The sequence below is a fragment of the Nicotiana sylvestris genome, chromosome 6 (assembly GCF_000393655.2).
Source record: "Nicotiana sylvestris chromosome 6, ASM39365v2, whole genome shotgun sequence".
Classification (NCBI taxonomy): domain Eukaryota; kingdom Viridiplantae; phylum Streptophyta; class Magnoliopsida; order Solanales; family Solanaceae; genus Nicotiana; species Nicotiana sylvestris.
The window spans coordinates 175,441,277-175,460,818 of NC_091062.1; the positions used below are offsets into that span (position 1 = coordinate 175,441,277).

At 37.1% G+C, this 19,542-nt stretch overlaps 1 protein-coding gene across 1 annotated transcript; it reads left to right on the forward strand.

Annotated features, from left to right (window-relative positions):
- Window positions 1–3,429: 3,429 nt before the first annotated feature.
- Window positions 3,430–5,049, forward strand: LOC138871720 (uncharacterized). The gene has a single exon (XM_070149617.1). The coding sequence runs from the start codon at window positions 3,430–3,432 to the stop codon at window positions 5,047–5,049; it is 1,620 nt and encodes a 539-aa protein (XP_070005718.1).
- The last annotated feature ends 14,493 nt before the right edge of the window (window positions 5,050–19,542 follow it).

The following is a 19,542-nucleotide window of genomic DNA, read 5'->3' on the forward strand; positions in this document are numbered from 1 at the left end:
CTCACTTTACTCCCCGAAGTGTTCGGGAACAAGACACACCCGAAAAGCAGGAGCAGCACCAACCACGTGTACCTCTCAATGTGGAGATCCTCAGTCTCGCCGGTAATGTCTGGGTGCAAAAATGTCATATGATCTCTGATGGCTGACAAAGCAACGTGACTGCCCCCAGCGTCACCCTGAGGTCTATAACCAGTAAGATTCCCCATCATATCCAAAAAATGTGCACACATCATGGATCTAATGTACTAGGGCAGTGCTACGGCCTGTCCATCTACGCGCAGCCCGTACAAAACCTGAACATCCTCCAGCGTGATGGTGGCCTCTCTAGTGGGCAAGTGAAAAGTGTGTGTCTCCGGTCGCCACCGCTCTACCAAGGCCATGATGAGAGACCAATCAAGCTACATCCGTCCAAGCTCAAAAATCGTATAGAAGCCCGTAGCCTGTTGGCGCGCGACTACACGGGCATGAAAAGGATGCTCCTCGATGAACTCCCACAAATCGTCAGGTCTCCTGGGGCGGAGAAGCTGCATCGATAGCTGTCCCTCCCATACAAAGGAGGACCTATGGTCGCCCTGCAACACTAGTAGCTGATCCTCGGCAGGTCCGGGATGCGCAGGCGGAGGAAAGTCCATGTCGTCTACTATAATTTAAACAAAATTAATTGTGTGTGTTAGCTTAATAAATTAAATAATTAATTATGTTTACAATTGGACTGAATAATTATGTATGGGTTCCAGGCTCATTTTTTAGGCCCGGTAGCACCGAGTTATCCTTAATTATTATGCGTGTCAATTTTAACATTTTTAGAATTGTGTGTGCTAGCTTAATAAATTAAATAATTAATTATGTTTAAAATTGGACTGAATAATTATGTATGGGTTCCAGGCTCGATATTTGAGTTAATTTTACAACATATAGGAATTTGTTACTTTTGTAAGTTTATTGTTATAAATTAAATAATTAATTTTGTAAAGTGTAATTGGATAGAATTTGCAGTTACTACATACTTAAACTACATTTACTCTACGCTAAAAGGCTCTATATTTTACAACACTAACAGGCTCTATATTTTACTACGCTAAAAGGCTATTTATTTTACTACGCTAAAAGGTCACTATTACATATAAAAACAACTAACATAAAATACAAATATGAACAACAAACAAAATAAATAATATTAATTTTTTAACAATACAAATAATTTATCAAATTTTAACAATTTTTTGTACCAAAGCTAATAAATCAATCCGGGTATAAATAAGATACAAATTTAAACACAAACATAACACAAATTAACATGGAAACACATTAAACAATACAAATATGCATGTACTATACGAGTTTCGACATAAACAAAATTGAAATAACTCGATTTAAGTTTTTTAAATTTGATTGAAATCGAATTTTTGCACCCGAAAGAAGGAATCCAAAGCTTGTCTTGTATGTGAGACCTACACTCCTTGTTCTTTAGGTGACGGGTGGGGCCCAAATTTATTTTTTGAAGTTTGACGTGGGGGGGGGGGGACCAGCAGAATCGAAGGTGTTTGGTTTTCTTCGGTTCAGTGGTCCAAGGAAGAAGAAGGGCTATATTTTATTGAAGCTGTTCGCAGTATTATACTGCGTTTTAAGTAAAACGCAGTATAATACTGCGAACAGCTTTAATAAAATATAGCTGGGCCCAACATCTTTGTAAAACGCAGTATAGTACTGTGAATTACAAAAAAAATAATTTTTTAAGTAAAACGCAATACTATACTGCGAATTACTTTAATGGCAAAATTTCCGTTAAAGTAATTCGCAGTATAATACTGCGTTTTACTTATTTATGTAACTTTTTTTTTAAAGTAGTACAAAAGTATTTTTTGTCCAAAAAATAATTAAAAGGTTTCGGACTCCCCTTTATAGGTGTGAAAAATAGCAGGAAGACTCCGAGTTTAGAACAAAATCTAAAGCTGATAAGTCAAATCTTTTCAAAATAAAAAGACGATGGCGTGTTTATTGGGTATGCAGTTAAAAGAATCTTTTTGTTCTCTACTAGAAGTATGATAAGGCTTATCAAAAATGATAGAATTCCCTGATGGTTTGGGCCCTATAATCACGTGCATATGGAGATTCCAATACATTGATGAAGTTGTTGTTTTGAACAAGGAAGTATTTTAATAAATTGGCTTCTCATAGAATAAATCTTAGCCACGTGAGTGCATTTAAAGATCCGCAGATGCCTATTCCTACATTTACATAGATTGAACTCTGAAAATATGGTCAATGAGCATTATATTACAAAATAAATAAAGCAAGCTCACAAATAAACACGATGCTTTCTCATGTCATAAGAAACAAGCATAAATATATTGCTAGCAGACAACAAAAATTATGATGTTGTCTTAATTGCACTTCAAGTCTAGTTCACTGAGTTTCGACAAATCTAAACGTAACAAGCCTTGAAGTCGGGGCGTTGGTAAGCAATTAAATTTTATTGGATTTAAATCCATAAAATAATTTAAGATATTAGTCCAAAAAATATTGTGGCTAATAAATTGAGCTAATTATTCAAATCCAATATATATGTGTTGGGCGAGTCCAGTTAATTAAACTACAAATTAAATGATAAGCTCACTCCATTAGCCCAAGGTCCAAATAGCTATTGGCCCATCTTAAAGCCCGGGCTCATGCCACGTGTCAAGTGATGTGTCAATCCAAGTCAAAAGAACGAGCCAACAAAATCATGCCACGTATCAAGTGATGTGGCAATCCAAGACAAGTAAATGAGCCAATGAAATCAAGACATGTGTCAAGTAATGTGGCAATCCAAGCCAAATAAATGAGCCAATTAAATCATGCCAAGTGTCTGGATGGAATTGGTCAGTTCAAACGGACCAATCAAATCGCAGAGCCACATCACTCCCTACAACTATAAATAGAGGTCTTCATAAAGCTAGAAGACACCAGAAGTGATAACAAGAAGCAAGCAGAGAGCTCGTGGATCAAACACCGCAGATTTCTCTACAAGCTACAAGTTCAAGCACTCGAGCTACAAGTTCAATTTCAAGTTCAAGATCAAGATCAAGAACGAAGCCAAATCAAATACCAAGGCGTTCAAGATCAAATTACTTGTTCGTGATCAAACCCAAATTCAAGTTCAAGGAGGAGATTCAAGATCAAGCTTTACAAGCCCTTGAATCAAATCAAAGTCAAGCTCATTAAGATACTTTACATTCTTGAAGAATCAGAGGAATACCATAGAGATTGTAACACTTTCATTTATTGAAATCAAATACTACATTTTTTACGGAATTTTCTAGTCTTGATTATTTATTTTTCTCGACACAAAAATTTGTTGTTAGATGAACTATGTGAAAGTCGTTTTATGATTCGAGGGTTCAATCAAGGGAGCAAAGAGCTATAGGGGCTATCAAATTGGAAATAAATATGGGAGATTTGCATTTGAATACATGGATGCACGTGATCGATGCAAAAACCTCATATAATATCTTGTTAGGAAGGCCATGGATACACGAGAACAAAGTGGTGTCATCCACCTACCATCAATGCTTAAAATACAGCGAAGATGGGGCCGAAAAGAAGATAGTTGCTGATGATAAGCCCTTTACCGAGGCTGAATCATACTTTGCCGATGTAAAATTCTACTTAAAGAATTACGTCTCAAAAGAGTTTAAGGTTGATGATGAGATGTTGACCAAAAGTGTTGTAAAGAAAGTTGATGTCACAACTAGCAAAGAAAATATTACAGTTAAAAAATATCAGGTGCTTCATGATAGGAACAAGATGAATGAGGCATCTTCGAGTAAGAAAGTGACTCATGTTCTTCGTTATGTCCCAAAGGCAAGGAAGGTCGAAGATCCATCATCTGAACTACAAGGTAAGGTGTTAGGAGACTTGACCTTTCCTATCAAGCGAATTGATGCGATTAAGTCGTCTACAAAGTTGCTTAAAGGGTTGGTCAAATCATCAAGCCACAATTCGCTTCTAAATCTAGCACTTCCTGCAAAGAGCACAGATGAAGGCTTTGACCCAAACGCCTACAAGTTGTTAGCAAAAGCTGGATATGATCCTAATAACCCATTCAAGTTAGGAAAGCTCTCGCCTGAAGCTTCAAACCCTACTCAAAAGATGATGATGGAGAAAGGGTACCCACTGAAGCAATCACATGAAGGATTGGGTTACAAACAACCCCCGCCAATCCGTATCTCCATTAAAAGGGCAAGTTGTAACTACATTACTGCTAAAGAAGTGTCTACGACGCTTAATAAGAATCCGTCTGTGTTTTATCGACTTACGAAGCCAAGGAGCTCAGTATTTGATAGAGTGGGACCACTGAAGAAGGAAAATAAGCGTCATGGAAGTGATAGAAGGATTGGAGCACCTATCTTCGCTAAAAAGGAGATTTTGACCACAGACTGCCCAAGTTTGATTCTTTCTAGAATGAGGCGAGAGACAAAACTTGTAGTTTCGTGTGAAGAGGTCCTCAAAGCAAAGGCTTATACTATGGTACACACTAAAGAACATGAGGAAGATAAAGAAAGTGTGGGGTCATTATATCATATCACCATTCATGATGAACAAAATGCTTCATCGTATACGGAAGTCGAGGAAAAGTGCCTTGATATTCATGTATGTCATCACATATCTTTTAATGATGGTGATCCTCAAGAGGATGAAGACGCTAAAGATGCACCACCAGTGCTTGAAGAATGGGTAAAGACAATGGTTGATGCACTAAAAGAAGTCAATCTTGGAGTAGTTGAAGATCCAAAGGCCACATATATAAGTGCCTCTCTAACTTGTGATGAAGAGAGCAAATATATTGAGCTACTTAAGGAGTTCAAAGACGTATTTGCTTGGAGCTACAAAGAAATGTCAGGTTTAGACCCCAAGGTGGTTGTTCATCATCTTGCTGTCAAACGAGGTGCTTGTCCTGTAAAACAAGCACAACGTCGCTTCAGACCTGAACTGGTTCCCTTGATTGAAACCGAAGTTAACAAGCTTATTGAGGCTGGTTTTGTTCGTAAAGTTAAAAATCCTACATGAATTTCAAGCATCCTCCCTGTAAGAAAGAAGAATGGCCAAATCCGAGTTTGTGTTGACTTTAGAGACCTAAATAACGCTTGTCCTAAGGATGAACTTCCTCTTCCTATCCCTGAGCTCATGATTGATGCAACAACTGGATACGAGGCAATGCCTTTCAAAGATGGTTCATCTGGATATAATCAAATTCGCATGGCACTGAAGGACGAAGAACTTACTGCCTTTCGAACCCCTAAAGGTATATACTGCTACAAGGTAATGCCTTTTGGTTTAAAGAATGCTAGTGCTACATATCAACGTGCCATGCAAAATATTTTTGATGACATGCTTCATAAAAATGTGGAGTGTTATGTTGACGACTTGGTGGTAAAGTCAAGGAAGAAAGATGGTCACTTGCAAGATTTGAGGATGGTATTTGAACGGCTTCAGAAATACCAACTCAGAATGAATCCGTTGAAGTGCGCTTTTGGAGTTACTTCTGGGAAATTCCTCGGTTTTATTGTTCAACATCGAGGTATCGAAATTGATCAAGCTAAGGTGGATGTTATCTTGAAAATGCCCGAGCCTAAAGATATGCATGAATTAAAAAGCTTGCAGGGTAAGTTGGCATATTTTAGAAGATTTATTTCGAATATGGCTGGAAGATGCCAACCATTTAGTCACCTCATGAAGAAAGGGTTTCCTTTTGAATGGGACCAAGCTTGCAGAAATGCTTTTGTAAGCATTAAGTCTTATCTGATGAAACCTCCAGTACTGGCAGCCCCCATACCTAGAAAGCCATTAATATTATACATTTCAGCACAAGAAAGGTTAGTAGGAGCGCTTCTTGCTCAAGGAAACAATGAAGGCAAAGAAATGCATTTTATTACTTGAGTAGGATGCCGCCGCCGAATAAGCACAAGTATTCTCCTATTGAGAAGTTATGTTTGGCACTTGTCTTCTCTATTCAAAAGATAAAGCATTACTTCCAAGCTTACGTTGTGCGACTCGTCTCAAGAGCGAACCCTATCAAGTTTGTCATATCTAAACCAGTCCTAAGTGATCGATTAGCAAGGTGGTACCTCCAATTTCAATAATTTGAAATTGTGTATGTTTCTCAAAAGGCAGTAAAAGGACAAGCATTAGCAGACTTCCTAGCTAACCATCCGATTCCAGATGATTGGGAGTTGTCTGATGAAGATGTAATGGTCATATAAATTCAGCCTCCTTGGAAGATGTATTTTGATGGCGCTGCACATTGTGAAGGAGCTGGCGTTGGAATAGTGTAAATCACTTCTCAAGGAGAAGTTTTGCCCTATTCTTTCGCTTTGACACAACGGTGCTCCAATAAAGTTGCTGAATATCAAGCGATCATACTTGGGCTTGAAATGGCTGTGGATATCAAACAATTACAATTACAAGTTTTTTGAGATTTCAAGTTAGTGATTAATCAGATTTTGGGTATCTATGAGGTCAAGAAGCCAGAGTTGGTGGCATATCATATGCTCAAAGAATTGTAAGTTGGCTTGGAGAGGTAACTATTCAACACATGCCGAGAAAGGAAAATAAGAGAGCTGATGCATTAGTAGCCTTAGCTTTTATATTATCTTTGCCTGATCAGACCCAAGTCTCTGTTTGCCAAAGATGGGTAGTTCCTCCACCAAATGACTATGAGGAAGAAGAAAGTGAAGTCGAGCATATTGCTTCCATTCTTGAGGTTGAAATTGAAGATTGGTGACAACCGTTAATTGATTATCTTTGTTATGGGATATTACAGGAAAATCCCCGAAGACAGAAATCCGAAGGAGAGCCCCTCGTTTTCTTTGTTATAAGAATACATTCTACAGGCGGTCATTTGATGGAGTACTCCTATGTTGTTTGGGGGCTGATGAATCCCTTCAAGCCCTACAAGAAGCACATTCTGGAGTATGTGGTGTGCGTCAATCTGGGCCAAAACTTCACTTCCACATAAAAAGAATGGGGTATTATTGGCCAACCATGGTGAAAGATTGTTTAATTACACTCGAAGGTGTAAAGCTTGCCAATTCCATGCTAACTTCATACATCAACCACCTGAAGTATTACACCCAACTGTTGCTTCTTGGCCATTTGATGCTTGGGGTTTGGATGTTGTTGGTCCATTGCCAAAGTCTTCTAGTGGACATCTATATATTTTTGGCTGTAACTGATTACTTCTCGAAGTGGGCTAAAGCTTTTTCTCTTAAAGAAGTAAAGAAGGAAAATGTGGCTAACTTCATCCGAGTCAATATTGTCTATCGCTTTGGCATTCCTCGATATATATTGACAGACAATGGTAAGCATTTGATAACAAGTTGATGAATAAAATATGTGATCTTTTTGACTTCAAGCAACACAATTCCTCCATGTATTATGCTGCTGCCGATGGACTTGCTGAAGCATTTAACAAGATGCTCTACAACTTGTTGAAAAAGGTTGTCTCTAAGTCTAAGAGAGATTAGCATGAAAGGATGGAAGAAGCTCTTTAGGCATACAGGACCACATATCGCACACCAATGCAAACGTCTCCTTATTCATTTGTTTATGGAGTTGAAGCGGTCCTTCCACTTGAGCGTCAAATCCTATCGTTGCGGCTTGCCATTCAAGAAGGACTCACTGATGAAGTAAATGCTCGGTTACGCCTTGAATAATTGGAAGCTCTTGATGAAAAGAAGCTAGAAACTCAACAAAGCCTTGAATGTTTCAAGCTCCCCTGTCTCGATCTTTTAAAAAAAGGGTGCGCCTTAGATCTTTCCAAGTGGGTGACCAAGTTCTTGTGGTCAAAAGGCCTATCATTACCTCTCGTCGATCTTGGGGCAAACTCTCTGCTAAGTGGGATGGACCATATATTGTACAAGAGGTATACTCAAGTGGCGCTTACAAGATAGTTGACTCAGAAGGTTTGCAGTTTGGCCCCATCAACGGGAAATTCATGAAGAGATACTATCCTTGAAGAAAACAAATACGCTCCTTAACGTATGAGCATAAACTGCATGTTACTCCTAGCCCACAAGAGTATAAACTGTGCACGGTCCAAAAAAAAAGTCTGCTAGTTTGAAAACCTCGAAAGAGGCGGCTTAGAAAAAAGTTAGGACATCCAAAAAAAATAAAGTCCGCTAGGTTGAAAACCTCGAAAGAGGTGGCCTATGCAAAAGTTAGGACGCAAAACAAAAACTTACCCATTTCGAACTCCGGAATGACTTGATCCTCTTTACCGAGGTACGTAGGTAGCTTAGAGTTTCATTCTAAGTTCAGTCATATGAGTTCAAAAAATACATATTACCCAAGGCATTTTTCAAATGAGGTGTGATGGATTATAATTAACTTGATCGACACTAGAAAATTAGGTGTACATGTATTCTTTCGTTGAACCCTCTGTCTTGACTTGATGGCTCAATGGGGGTAAGTCTCCATGTCAAATTGAGGTCTTTGATGGAATGATGGTAGCTTCTTTAATAAGAGGCTAAGTATTCAAGTTGAAGACTCCGATTTTAAGTCAAGTTGATTTTTCCAGGTTTGTTACATCATCAATTTGAAGTGTTCAAACCGGCTAGTTCTTTAAATTAAAGTCTGCAAGCATGTCAAGGTTTCAAATTCATAAAGCACTAAAAAAAAGTCAAGAACAAAGGGGAACATTAATGAGAACACACAATATAAAGTGAAGCAAAAGAAGTTTTATTGCTGATGAGAACATTTACTAAATAATCAAATGCAAGAAGAAAAGGAAAAGAAACAAATAAAGCAGTGTTTATATCCTAATCTAAGCACACCTTGTAGTTGGCTAAATCTTTGAGCATAGCTTCCAAGTATTTATTCTTCTTCTTCTCCAAATCGGCCAAGTCATCAGCAGTCAACAAGGCAGTGCAGCATGCGTCATACTCCTTTCTAGTAGTTGAGGCTCCTAACTTGGCTTCTTCAACTTTTTTCTCAGCAACTTCTAAAAGGGCTTCTAAGTTATTTTTTTTTTCACGGAGCTTCTCTATCTTCTTTTTCACTGTAACTAGGGACTAACGGATAGATGGCACTTCTCTAACCTTCTCTTCTTCTCCAATCATGGCATTTGTAAGGTATACCTCAACATCTGATATTGCATTCTCTTCAACCTTCTCAGATAAATCCGATCGTGTCTTGTCATATGAAGCAGCAAGCTCAAAAGGGGACTCTAATAGGTTTCTCAAAGGGAAAATATCCACATCATCCCCACCCATTGCCTCAAAGATCACTTTAGTATTTTCTTCAAGCTCAGAGACATTGTTTGCAGTGCTGCCTTTCAGCTTACGCTGAATCGAAGTCCAAAGCTTCAAGATAAACTCCTTTTGAATATCCAAGACAACCTTCTTTCCATCAAAAATTGAAGCTGCAATTGTTGGTCGTTCGCGCAAATTAGAGCCCAACTTTTCCCTAATTTCATCACGAGAAATAGAAGTTGCCTCTTGATCTGCCTTAGCTATGGAAGATGATTTATGTGGGTTCGGTCCTGCTACAGACTTACCACTATCTTGTGGCCTTACTCGTTGCAATGCTCCAACGTTATTAGCCTAGGAAAAAAAATTAAAAAAAAATATGTAAGAACACTTTAGCAAAGTCATTTGGCCATGGATAACAAAAATAAAAAGTTTATGTTTTCTTTTACCTTCTTGTTCTGAGTTGTTAGTGTTCTTGAAGGGCTATCAACGCTTTGGACCTCTACAACCCTTCTGGGTTTGGCCTTTTCTTTTTCCAACATTGATCTCCTTTGCTGCTATCACTCTCCTCTTGGGATAGACATTTGTTAGAGGCATCAACGACTACACCAAATGGAATAAGACTTTTGTCAACTAGAGTATGGATCTCTTCTCTTTGAACTTCTTTGTATAGCATGGGTCTGCTGCCTGCGCGTATCTCAACTACCTTAGACTATAAAGCAACAAGCTTATCAATCACTAAGACATCCTCATTGCAGTCTTGAATGGTATTTGTGATTGGCTCAACAGTATTTATCAAAAATTGTAAGTGGTCTTCAAGAAGGATTCCATGCACCCTTGCCCACCAAGATCTATAGTTAGATGATGTAAACTTCTTTATGTTGAACCCAAAAGGAGGAAATACTGCCCTCGACTTAGATCTAGTCAACACACAAATCCGTGCAAGTCTTAAACCTTCTTCTAATGAGGCCTCACGAAAATCTTGCTCCAAGCGACCAGGGGTGTCTTGATAAAACCCAAATTGGCGGCTAAATCGATGAGGGCTGTAAGGTTCAATAATAAAGTTGACTCTGTCCCTCAAAGGAAGATAATTCGAGCGAATACTTATAAAGAAATTTAACTCGGACTCATCTGCCTTACCATCATCATAGTAGTGGTACGGATCAGATCTGCCAGGCAATATCGAAGTCCAAATGATATTTTCTCCATTATGAATACGCTTCCTTGCTTCTTCTTTCCAAAAATATCTAGCAACACCTTCACCAGAACATGCTGCCATGAGAGGAACAACTGGCCCCTTTGCATACACAAAATGAGTCTTAAAGTAATGGGCTAACCAACCATATACATAATAAGCTGGAAAGCAAGTTTGAGCAGGATCAAGCAACGAGCACTTTGAAATCTCGTTCAAACCCTTATATATTCTGGCTAAGACCGAGACTGCAAGGTTGACTCTTCGTTTATAAGCAAGATGACACGCGATCTTAAAGGTCCCAGGACGAATGAAGTCACCATCTTTTGAAGGGAGCACAAAAATACATAACCAACAAGATAGAAAACCAGCCAAGTACGTCTCGTCTTTCTTGTCATCCATAACTCCTAGCTTATGGAATAAAGCTTCTTCAACAGTTGACCAATTAACTGCTTCCTCTATGATCCCAGTAGGATTCTGCGTCGATTTCAAACGGGCAAACTTCTTTTCTTTCCTTAAAGGAGGCTGAGTATACTTCATTGTCTTCCTGCACCAGAACTCTACCCATTTTTTCGCAGAAACCTTTGGATCATTGCTACCTCCCTCTCAGAGCCGATGGAAGACATCAAACAAATGCTCACAAGTCTGGGGAAGAAACATTCTCCCCTTGTCGTACGTGCCTATAAGCTCTTCAACATTTGGCACAACTTCTTCGTAAGGAGATCCTGTTATAGGCAAACCACCGATCTTATACAAATCCCAAAGTGATATGGATAGTTCTCCAGTAGAGGTAAGCAATGTGTTGGTAACAACACACCATGCCTCACAGAAAGCCTGCATAATATTCATATTACGGTCATATGTGAAGAGTGAAGCATATACGTCGTCATAAATTCTTGCACCCTCCAGTGACAAGCGACACCTACTTAAGACGTCTTCTACCCATTCCCAGTAGCCAGGAACGTAATGAAATTCACCGCCGAACGGCAAATCATTGCCCCAATGAGTTTCCTTATTAATAATTCGACGCCCTAGGCATGGTAAGGTACTCACGACATTTCAAGCATGATGAGTAGTTGTGCAAATCATCCATTTTTTTAGAGGACGACTATTGTATTCAAACGTCCAGTCTGCCAAATAAGGTGGGTCCCTCAAAGTTACCCATGGAGCTGCAGCATATTGGCCGATTAGTGACCTATCAACTGGTAACCTTGTCCCATCCTTGCTTCCCTTATGGTCCGAAATAATAAGGCATTGCGAATTAGAGGAAGAAATTCTTGAGTCTGAGAAGTAAACCATGTTTAGACTGCAAAAAGAGAAGAGTGTTTATTATAACTTAACTTAGAAATGAGATATTCATGGCCTTAAATTCATAATATAATGTGTCATATCTCAAGACTAATCCTACCAAGCATGGAAAAGGCAAAGTCTTTGGATTAGACGGTGTAATGGTCTTTGCCATAGATAAAGAAAGTCAAGTTTTTAAATAAAGTGAAGTCTTTGGCTTAGATAGTGTAATGGTCTATGCCTCATATAAAGTGAAGTTAAATCTTCAAACAAGATGAAGTCATTAGCTTAGACGGTGTAATGGTCTTCGCTTCAGAAAAAATAAATCTTTGACCTAGACGGTGTATTGGTCTATGCCTCAGATAAAATAAAGTTAACTCTTCAAACAAGATGAAGTCATTAGCTTAGACGGTGTAATGGTCTTCGCTTCAGACAAAATAAATCTTTGGCCCAGACGTTGTAATGGTCTATGCCTCAGATAAAATGAAATTAAATTTTCAAACAAGATGAAGTCATTAGCTTAGACGGTGTAATGGTCTTCACTTGAGACAAAATAAATCTTTGGCCCAGACGGTGTAATGGTCTTCGCTTCAGACAAAATAAATCTTTGCCTCAGATAAAATGAAATTAAATCTTCAAACAAGATGAAGTCATTAGTCTAAACGGTGTAATGGTCTTCGCTTCAGACAAAATAAATCTTTGGCCCAGACGGTGTAATGGTCTATGCCTCAGATAAAATGAAGTTAAATCTTCAAACAAGATGAAACCATTAGATTAGAAGGTGTAATGGTGTTCATTTCAGATAAAATAAAATCTTTGACTTAGATGGTGTAATGGCCTTCACCTCGGACAAAACAAAGACTCCAACTTAAACATTGTAATGGTCTTCGCATCAGAGAAAATAAAGCTTTTGGCTTAGACGGTGTAATGGTCTTCGTCAGACAAGGTTGCATGACAAGCAAAATAACTGAAGAAAATTTGCCGAAAAGAGGTACATAAACCTATGGGAAGGTATAAAAATGCTCAAATTAATTTTATACGGTTAAGGAGGAACTCAAGAAATTCTCAAAGACATGTCAAGTTGGCTTTTAAAATGCTAAGTATTAAAGCCAAGCAAATACTAAATGGACAAAAAAAAAGGACACAATATAAGTCCAGCTAAAAGAAATTCATTTATATGCACTGGAATGGACCCCAAGATTTTAAAATCAAAGAAAAGCAGCAAAAGCAAATACATAAGCCATAAATAGGACAAATGCTAAAGTTGACAGTGTATTTGGTTCTACTGGAACTTGCCATGAACTAAAAATATTGGCTGCGAAGGTAGTTCCATTATATTCCTCCAAAGTCCGAACAATTTTATTTCCAAAAAAAAGAACAATAAAAAAAATATTGGATGAGATGTGTTTCTTTTTTTTTTCTGAAAAGAAAACTTTACTGCAAAGTACATGACATAGCTAAGTTTCTACAATGCTCGTATGCCTTAATTCTTATGGTTTACATTCTTTCAACAAAAGAAAAGGGATGGTAAAAACAATATGTGGTGCTACTCCAAATAGTAAAGGGTGAAAATTATTTTTCCTCCCGAAGTTTACCTTAAAAATCAACCTCCCTCCCTAACTTTCAACATTAGGCATCTTCCCCCCTTACATCAATATCCGGCTATTAACCGACAACTTTAAAATATTTGACCACTCTCCATAGGGGCAAATCGTAATTTTACTTTTTATTTTATTTAGTGGGGTGCCCTAATTAATTATATACCTTGTTATTTAGTATTTTTTTCAACTCTTGTTAATTGCCTCCTAAAGAACCAAACGTTTTCGTCGCAACTCGCGAGCTTCCAAAGCACGGTAAGTTCTGCTTTTTGACTCACCATTAATATGCTTTATTTAATTGTTCTCTCATGTTTCTTTTTCTTGTTTCCTCATATTATCATAATTTTATGTTTTTAAAAAAAATCAAGAAAAGCTTTAATTTTCCAAATAGGATTAAGTCCATGAACCCTAAAGTAGTGACAGTGTCAGATATTTGTGGATGCTTTGGATTATTATGTTACATTGTTGTATATAACTAAGTTGTCTTTTTTAATGCTAGACATTGTTGTTCAATTTTCTTAAAGTTTAAACTCAGTTAATCAATTGTTATTATTTCAGGAATATTTTTCACCCTAACAATACATTGTATTGGTAATTACTATCAAGTCTTTAATGTGGATGACAATCATTATGGATTACTAGATTTGTTGGAAGATGCTCACAATGTTGTAATAGGAGGTCCGTCTACTTGGTTGGGGAAAACTACTTCCATAGAAGCTATTCATCCGATTAGTGGTATTACAATAAAAGTGATTGATGATAATGATTTAACGACATTGTTTAATATGTATAAGGATTTGCGTAAGAGAGAGGTTAATGTAAATTTAAACATAATAGATGAAAAACTTGATGATGTTGAGGGTGAAAATTTCTTGTGGAATGATGACGACGAGGAGGAAAATATTATTGAGAATACACAAGTTCACTTAGATCAGGAAGAAAATACTGATGATGGTTTATCTGATTATGAATCTGATGATAATAGGTTATTTGATGGTATTGGTGATGATGATAAAGCAATTGATCACCCAATGACAAAAGTAAGTAACAAAATGCAGGGTGAGATTTTCAAATATATAGATGATGAGAAATTGAAGAAAGAAATTATCGTGCTTAAAGAGGGGCAAATATTTAATGATGTGCATCATTTTAGAAAAGTTATAGACGAATTTGTCCGTCAAGAAGGTTTTCCTATTGAAAAAAAGAAGAATCAGAAGAGAAGGTTTATTGCTTTTTGTAAAGGTAATGGATGTGGATGTAATATTTTTGCTTCCCTTTATGGTGATAGAATAACTGACAAGATTAAAAGATTAGGTGGTCCACACATATGCCTTCAAGATATGAAAGGTTATGGAGCAACTTCAAGATGGATCGTTAAACAATTTGAGTCAGATTTCAGAGCCGACTATGATTTATCTGCGGATAAGCTTTATGTTTCTTTGAAGGAAAAATATGGCATTGATGTTAGTCGTCAAATGCTAATAAGGGCCATAAAGATAGGAAAAGAAATAGTTGCTGGAGATCATGAAAAGAGTTATGCCAAAATACCACAATACATAGCAATTCTAAAAGAGACTAATCAAAGTGTTATAAAGTTAAAGTGCATTGGTTTAGATCTATTGAATCCTAGATGCAACCCAATACTTGAAAATTTTTACATTAGCTTTGAGGTACAGAGTTATGGTTTTGTTAACGGTTGTAGACACTTTATTGGTATTGATGCTTGTTTTTTGAAGGGTCCATTTAAGGGGCAATTACTTGTTGCTGTTTCACTTGATGCAAATTCAGGTATTTTTCCTCTAGCAGTCATGATCGCTACTAAGGAGGATATGCCAACATGAGAGTATTTTCTTGATTGCTTGTTTGACTCTATTGGAGATATTGGAGGCATCACATTTATGAGTGATAGACAGAAAGGGCTTAAAAATGTTGTTAAAAAGATTTTTCCTATGGTCAATCATAGATTTTGTGCAAGGCACTTTTATAACAACTTTAAGGTGAAACATCCTGGTCCAAAGCTAAGACAGCTTTTCTGGGCAGCAGTTAAGGCGTATAATGAGCAAGACTTTTGGCAAGTTATGGATGAAATGAAAGAAATAAAAATCTGCTTATAATTGGTTGTTGTATGACTGCAAAGAATCACTAGGGAGTTGGGCAAGGCATAAATTTGATGAGCATGTAAAAAATAATCATGTTACAAATAATATGACGGAGTCTTTCAATGCTTATGTGGTAAAGGTCAGATAAAACCAATTCTTACTTCGTTGGAATGGATCAGAAGAAAAACTATGACTAGATTTCAACAGAGGGCATTTGTAAGGATTGGGCCCAACTGCGACAAGTCTTAAAGTAGAGGGCATTTGTAAGCATTTAAATTTTATTGGATTTAAATCTATAAAATAATTTGGACCGTATTAAATTCAAGATATTAGTCCAAACAAATATTGTGGCTAGTAAATTGGGCTAATTATTTAAATCCAATACATGTGTTGGGCTAGTCCATTTAATTGGACTATAAATTAAATGATAAGTCCACTTCAGTAACCCAAGGTCCAAATGGCTATTAGCCCATCTTAAAGCTCAAGCTCATGCCACGTGTCAAGTGATGTGGCAATCCAAGTCAAAAAAATAAGCCAATAATATCATGCGATGTGTCAATTAATGTGGAATTCCAAGTCAAATAAGTGAGCCAATGAAATCATGCCATGTGTCAAGTGATGTGGCAATCCAAAACAAATAAATGAGCCAATGAAATTATGCCATGTGTCAAGTAATGTGACAATCCAAGTCAAATAAATGAGTCAATTAAATCATGCCAAGTGTCTGGATGGTATTGGTCAGTTCAAACGGACCAATCAAATTGCAGAGCCACATCACTCCTTACAACTATAAATAGAGGTCTTTATAAAGCTAGAAGACATCAGAAGTGATAACAAGAAGCAAGCAGAGAGCTCGTGGATCATACACCGCAGATTTCTCTACAAGCTACAAGTTCAAGTTCAAGAACGAAGCCAAATCAAATATCAAGGAGTTCAAGATCAAATTACTTGTTCGTGATCAAACACAAATTCAAGTTCAAGGCGGAGATTCAAGATCAAGCTTTATAAGCCCTTGAATTAAATCAAAGTCAAGCTCATTAAGATACTTCACATTCTTGAAGAATCAGAGGAATACCATAGAGATTGTAACACTTTCATTTATTGAAATCAAATACTACATTTTATGCAATTTTCCAATCTTGATTATTTATTTTTCTCGACGCGAAATTTGTTGTTACAGCCTCCCAACAAGCGCCTGATTTAACGTCGCGATACGACTTAAACCACTTTCTATCTCCATCTAGAACTTATGAATTGCACTCCCAATTTGACTTCAAGCTTTTTGCTATGCTCTTGGGGTGGTGAGATAAATTTAATTGGGCCAAGTAACCAATATCGCATTCTACACTTCTTGACCTTCGGATGAGGTATGTAATTCTCTCTCTCTCTGGCACGACGAATTCAAGAATGTAGGCACCTTGTTCCTCGTCTGTTGGCTCCTCCAAATGCTCAGATAACTCGATTTCTATGTCATCATCCAACCACAATGTTGAAAAATATATGAAATGGGGACCAATACGCCCTAACTCTAGAATTGTATTACTTTTACATTCTCATATTTACTCATACTGGAGTCTCCAACTATAATATTATCTACTTCCTCACATGACTCTAGAGTGCTTTCCTCAACATGGACATCATCAATAAAAGTATGGCCGAATGATTGACTCTCCAGTTTTAGCTTCTCAATTTGGCGTATAAGCTCATTTTCAGTTTCACACAACTCAGAACTATTTTGTTGGGCGTTAGAAGCATCAACCTTTGCAATCAATTGAACTTCCAAGTCATGAATACCAGTGCCAAATTTTTCGATCTCTTGTCCCAATTCAGCTCTTTCTTTTATTAAGTCTTTTATCCCATCTTTAATTTTCTCACGTTGAGCCTCAAATATTTCCAAATTTTCAGCTTGTTCCACCAGCCAAGTTTGACTCATAATCTTCTATTTTTCAAAATTTTCCTCTTGCTGGTACTCGCTCTCTTCATTCAATTCTTCCATATTGGCCTTCATTCTTGTGATTGTTGCCCTCATTCTTTTCATATCTTTTTTGAGTTCATCATGTTGCTCTACTACTTGCCTCAAAATATCCCTAATATATGCATCAGGTTGCATCCCGTACTTCATTGCCCCTATCAAACTTACAAACATCATTAGAAAGATCATAATAAGGGCTCTGAGAAGGATGAAAAGAATTAGGACAACCATCCCAATGACCATCTTGACCACCACACATATTACAAATATTCCACTCAAAGGATTGAGATTGTGCGCACAACTCGCTCCCGGGAACATTATGATAATTTTTCTACCAGTGGGGTCCTCCACAATATGGACAAGGGTCATCAAAATAAGAATAACCATCATTCGAATAACTTTCATTCCAAGATGCCATGTTAAAATAAAATAAAAAAATACTAACTAAACTAAAGAAAGAATAGAAAAAAAATAAATGTCTAATCTAGAAAAATATCTAATTTCTAAGTCCCCGTTAATGGAGCCAAAAACTTGTTGCGGTCAAATGCACACGCAAGTATACGCGGTCGTCAAGTAATAAAGTGACTAGAAGTCGGATGTCGAACCCACGAGGACTTGTGATTAACTATTAACTAAATTAGACTTTCTTAATTATCTAAACAAAGATTAGCCTAGAAGTATTTGATGCTAAACTAATTAAATAAAGAAATATAAACAATGAACTTTGAACAGAGTAATAACAGATTTTCATGTTATCAATGTTATGAAAACGATCTAGGGTCATGGGCTATCTAACATTCCTATTGTATTCTTCAATTGAATTGACTAACTAATTTATCTAGTTTATTGGTTAACATGGTTAATATTACTCATAAGAATCTGTCGAGTTCTTACTCACATATTCAAGCTAACCTAATGCCTATATGTCTATGGAGTTAGAACTAACAAGAACACATTTATAATTTCTGTAAATCAACCAAGCAAGACAATTAGGTATATGTCTATCCTAACCGCGAATCCATTCCCCGATACCCAGGTTCAAGAACTTGCTCTACTCAATCCTATATGCAATATAGAATTCTCACTTTCGAGTTCAATTCTAGATTCGTAGATAGTATTTAATTGGTGATTAGATGCAGGATTGAATAAATAAACCAATATGATAAACTAAAAAATCAAAATCAATATCTGAATAATAATAGTCATGAAAGAACCACACCCTAGAACGTGAAGTTTAGCTCCATATAGACATGGTAGCCAAACAAAAAATCATACAAAGAAACATAAAAATTACTAAGTTTGGTGAAAGAAAAGATGAAACCGGCCTCCATAGCGGCTCTATGCTCTCCCTAGGTCTAAGATGTGTCAAAAGTCCCAAAAATAGTATTTTTATGTATATTTATACCAAGTAGGATCGGGCCCAGATGAAACACCCTTTCCTGCACGAAATAGGACTCTGACTCTGTAAATTTTGTACAGGTGCACCGCACCATGCGGCGCGCTAGTGGAGATTATCAGCAACCTTGCATTTTCTTGTCAGGACAGCTTTTACATTGCTGCGCTGCACCTTGCGGCGCCCCACGTGCCGAGGTAATAGGAATTTGCAAAAATGCAAAACAAGAAAGTTGTAACACTTTCAAATAGCTTTCCAACGATATATTGTGGAGCCTAAACGAAGATCTGAGTGAAAAGTTATGTGCATTTTACTAGATAATGCGTTGTATGCCCGCTCAATTCTCCGTGTCCTTCTTAACTATCATCTGTTGATCCCCGAACACGATACCGGCTTGATTCCTTGGTCTCTTACTCAGAATTCAAAGCTCCAAATCAATTGATTTCATTTCATAATGCCTATATAGATCGAAATTACTCCTACATTGCATAAAACACACATTTAGTGCAAAACGCTAGCGATTAAAGCTCAAACTCAATTAAAATGCAGTAAATTAGAGTGTAATAAACGACTAAAATACGCAATTATAACTTATCATCACATTTCACTACAAAAGTCTTAATAGTTTTGTCATTTATTATTGTCACTTATTTATGTCATTTCTTAAAAAATGTCAAAGAATTAGCTTTTTTGTGACACTTATTATATATATTGCTAAATAAATATCGTCGTAGCTATGATTTCTTGTAGTGAAGGTCAAGAACATAAGTACTC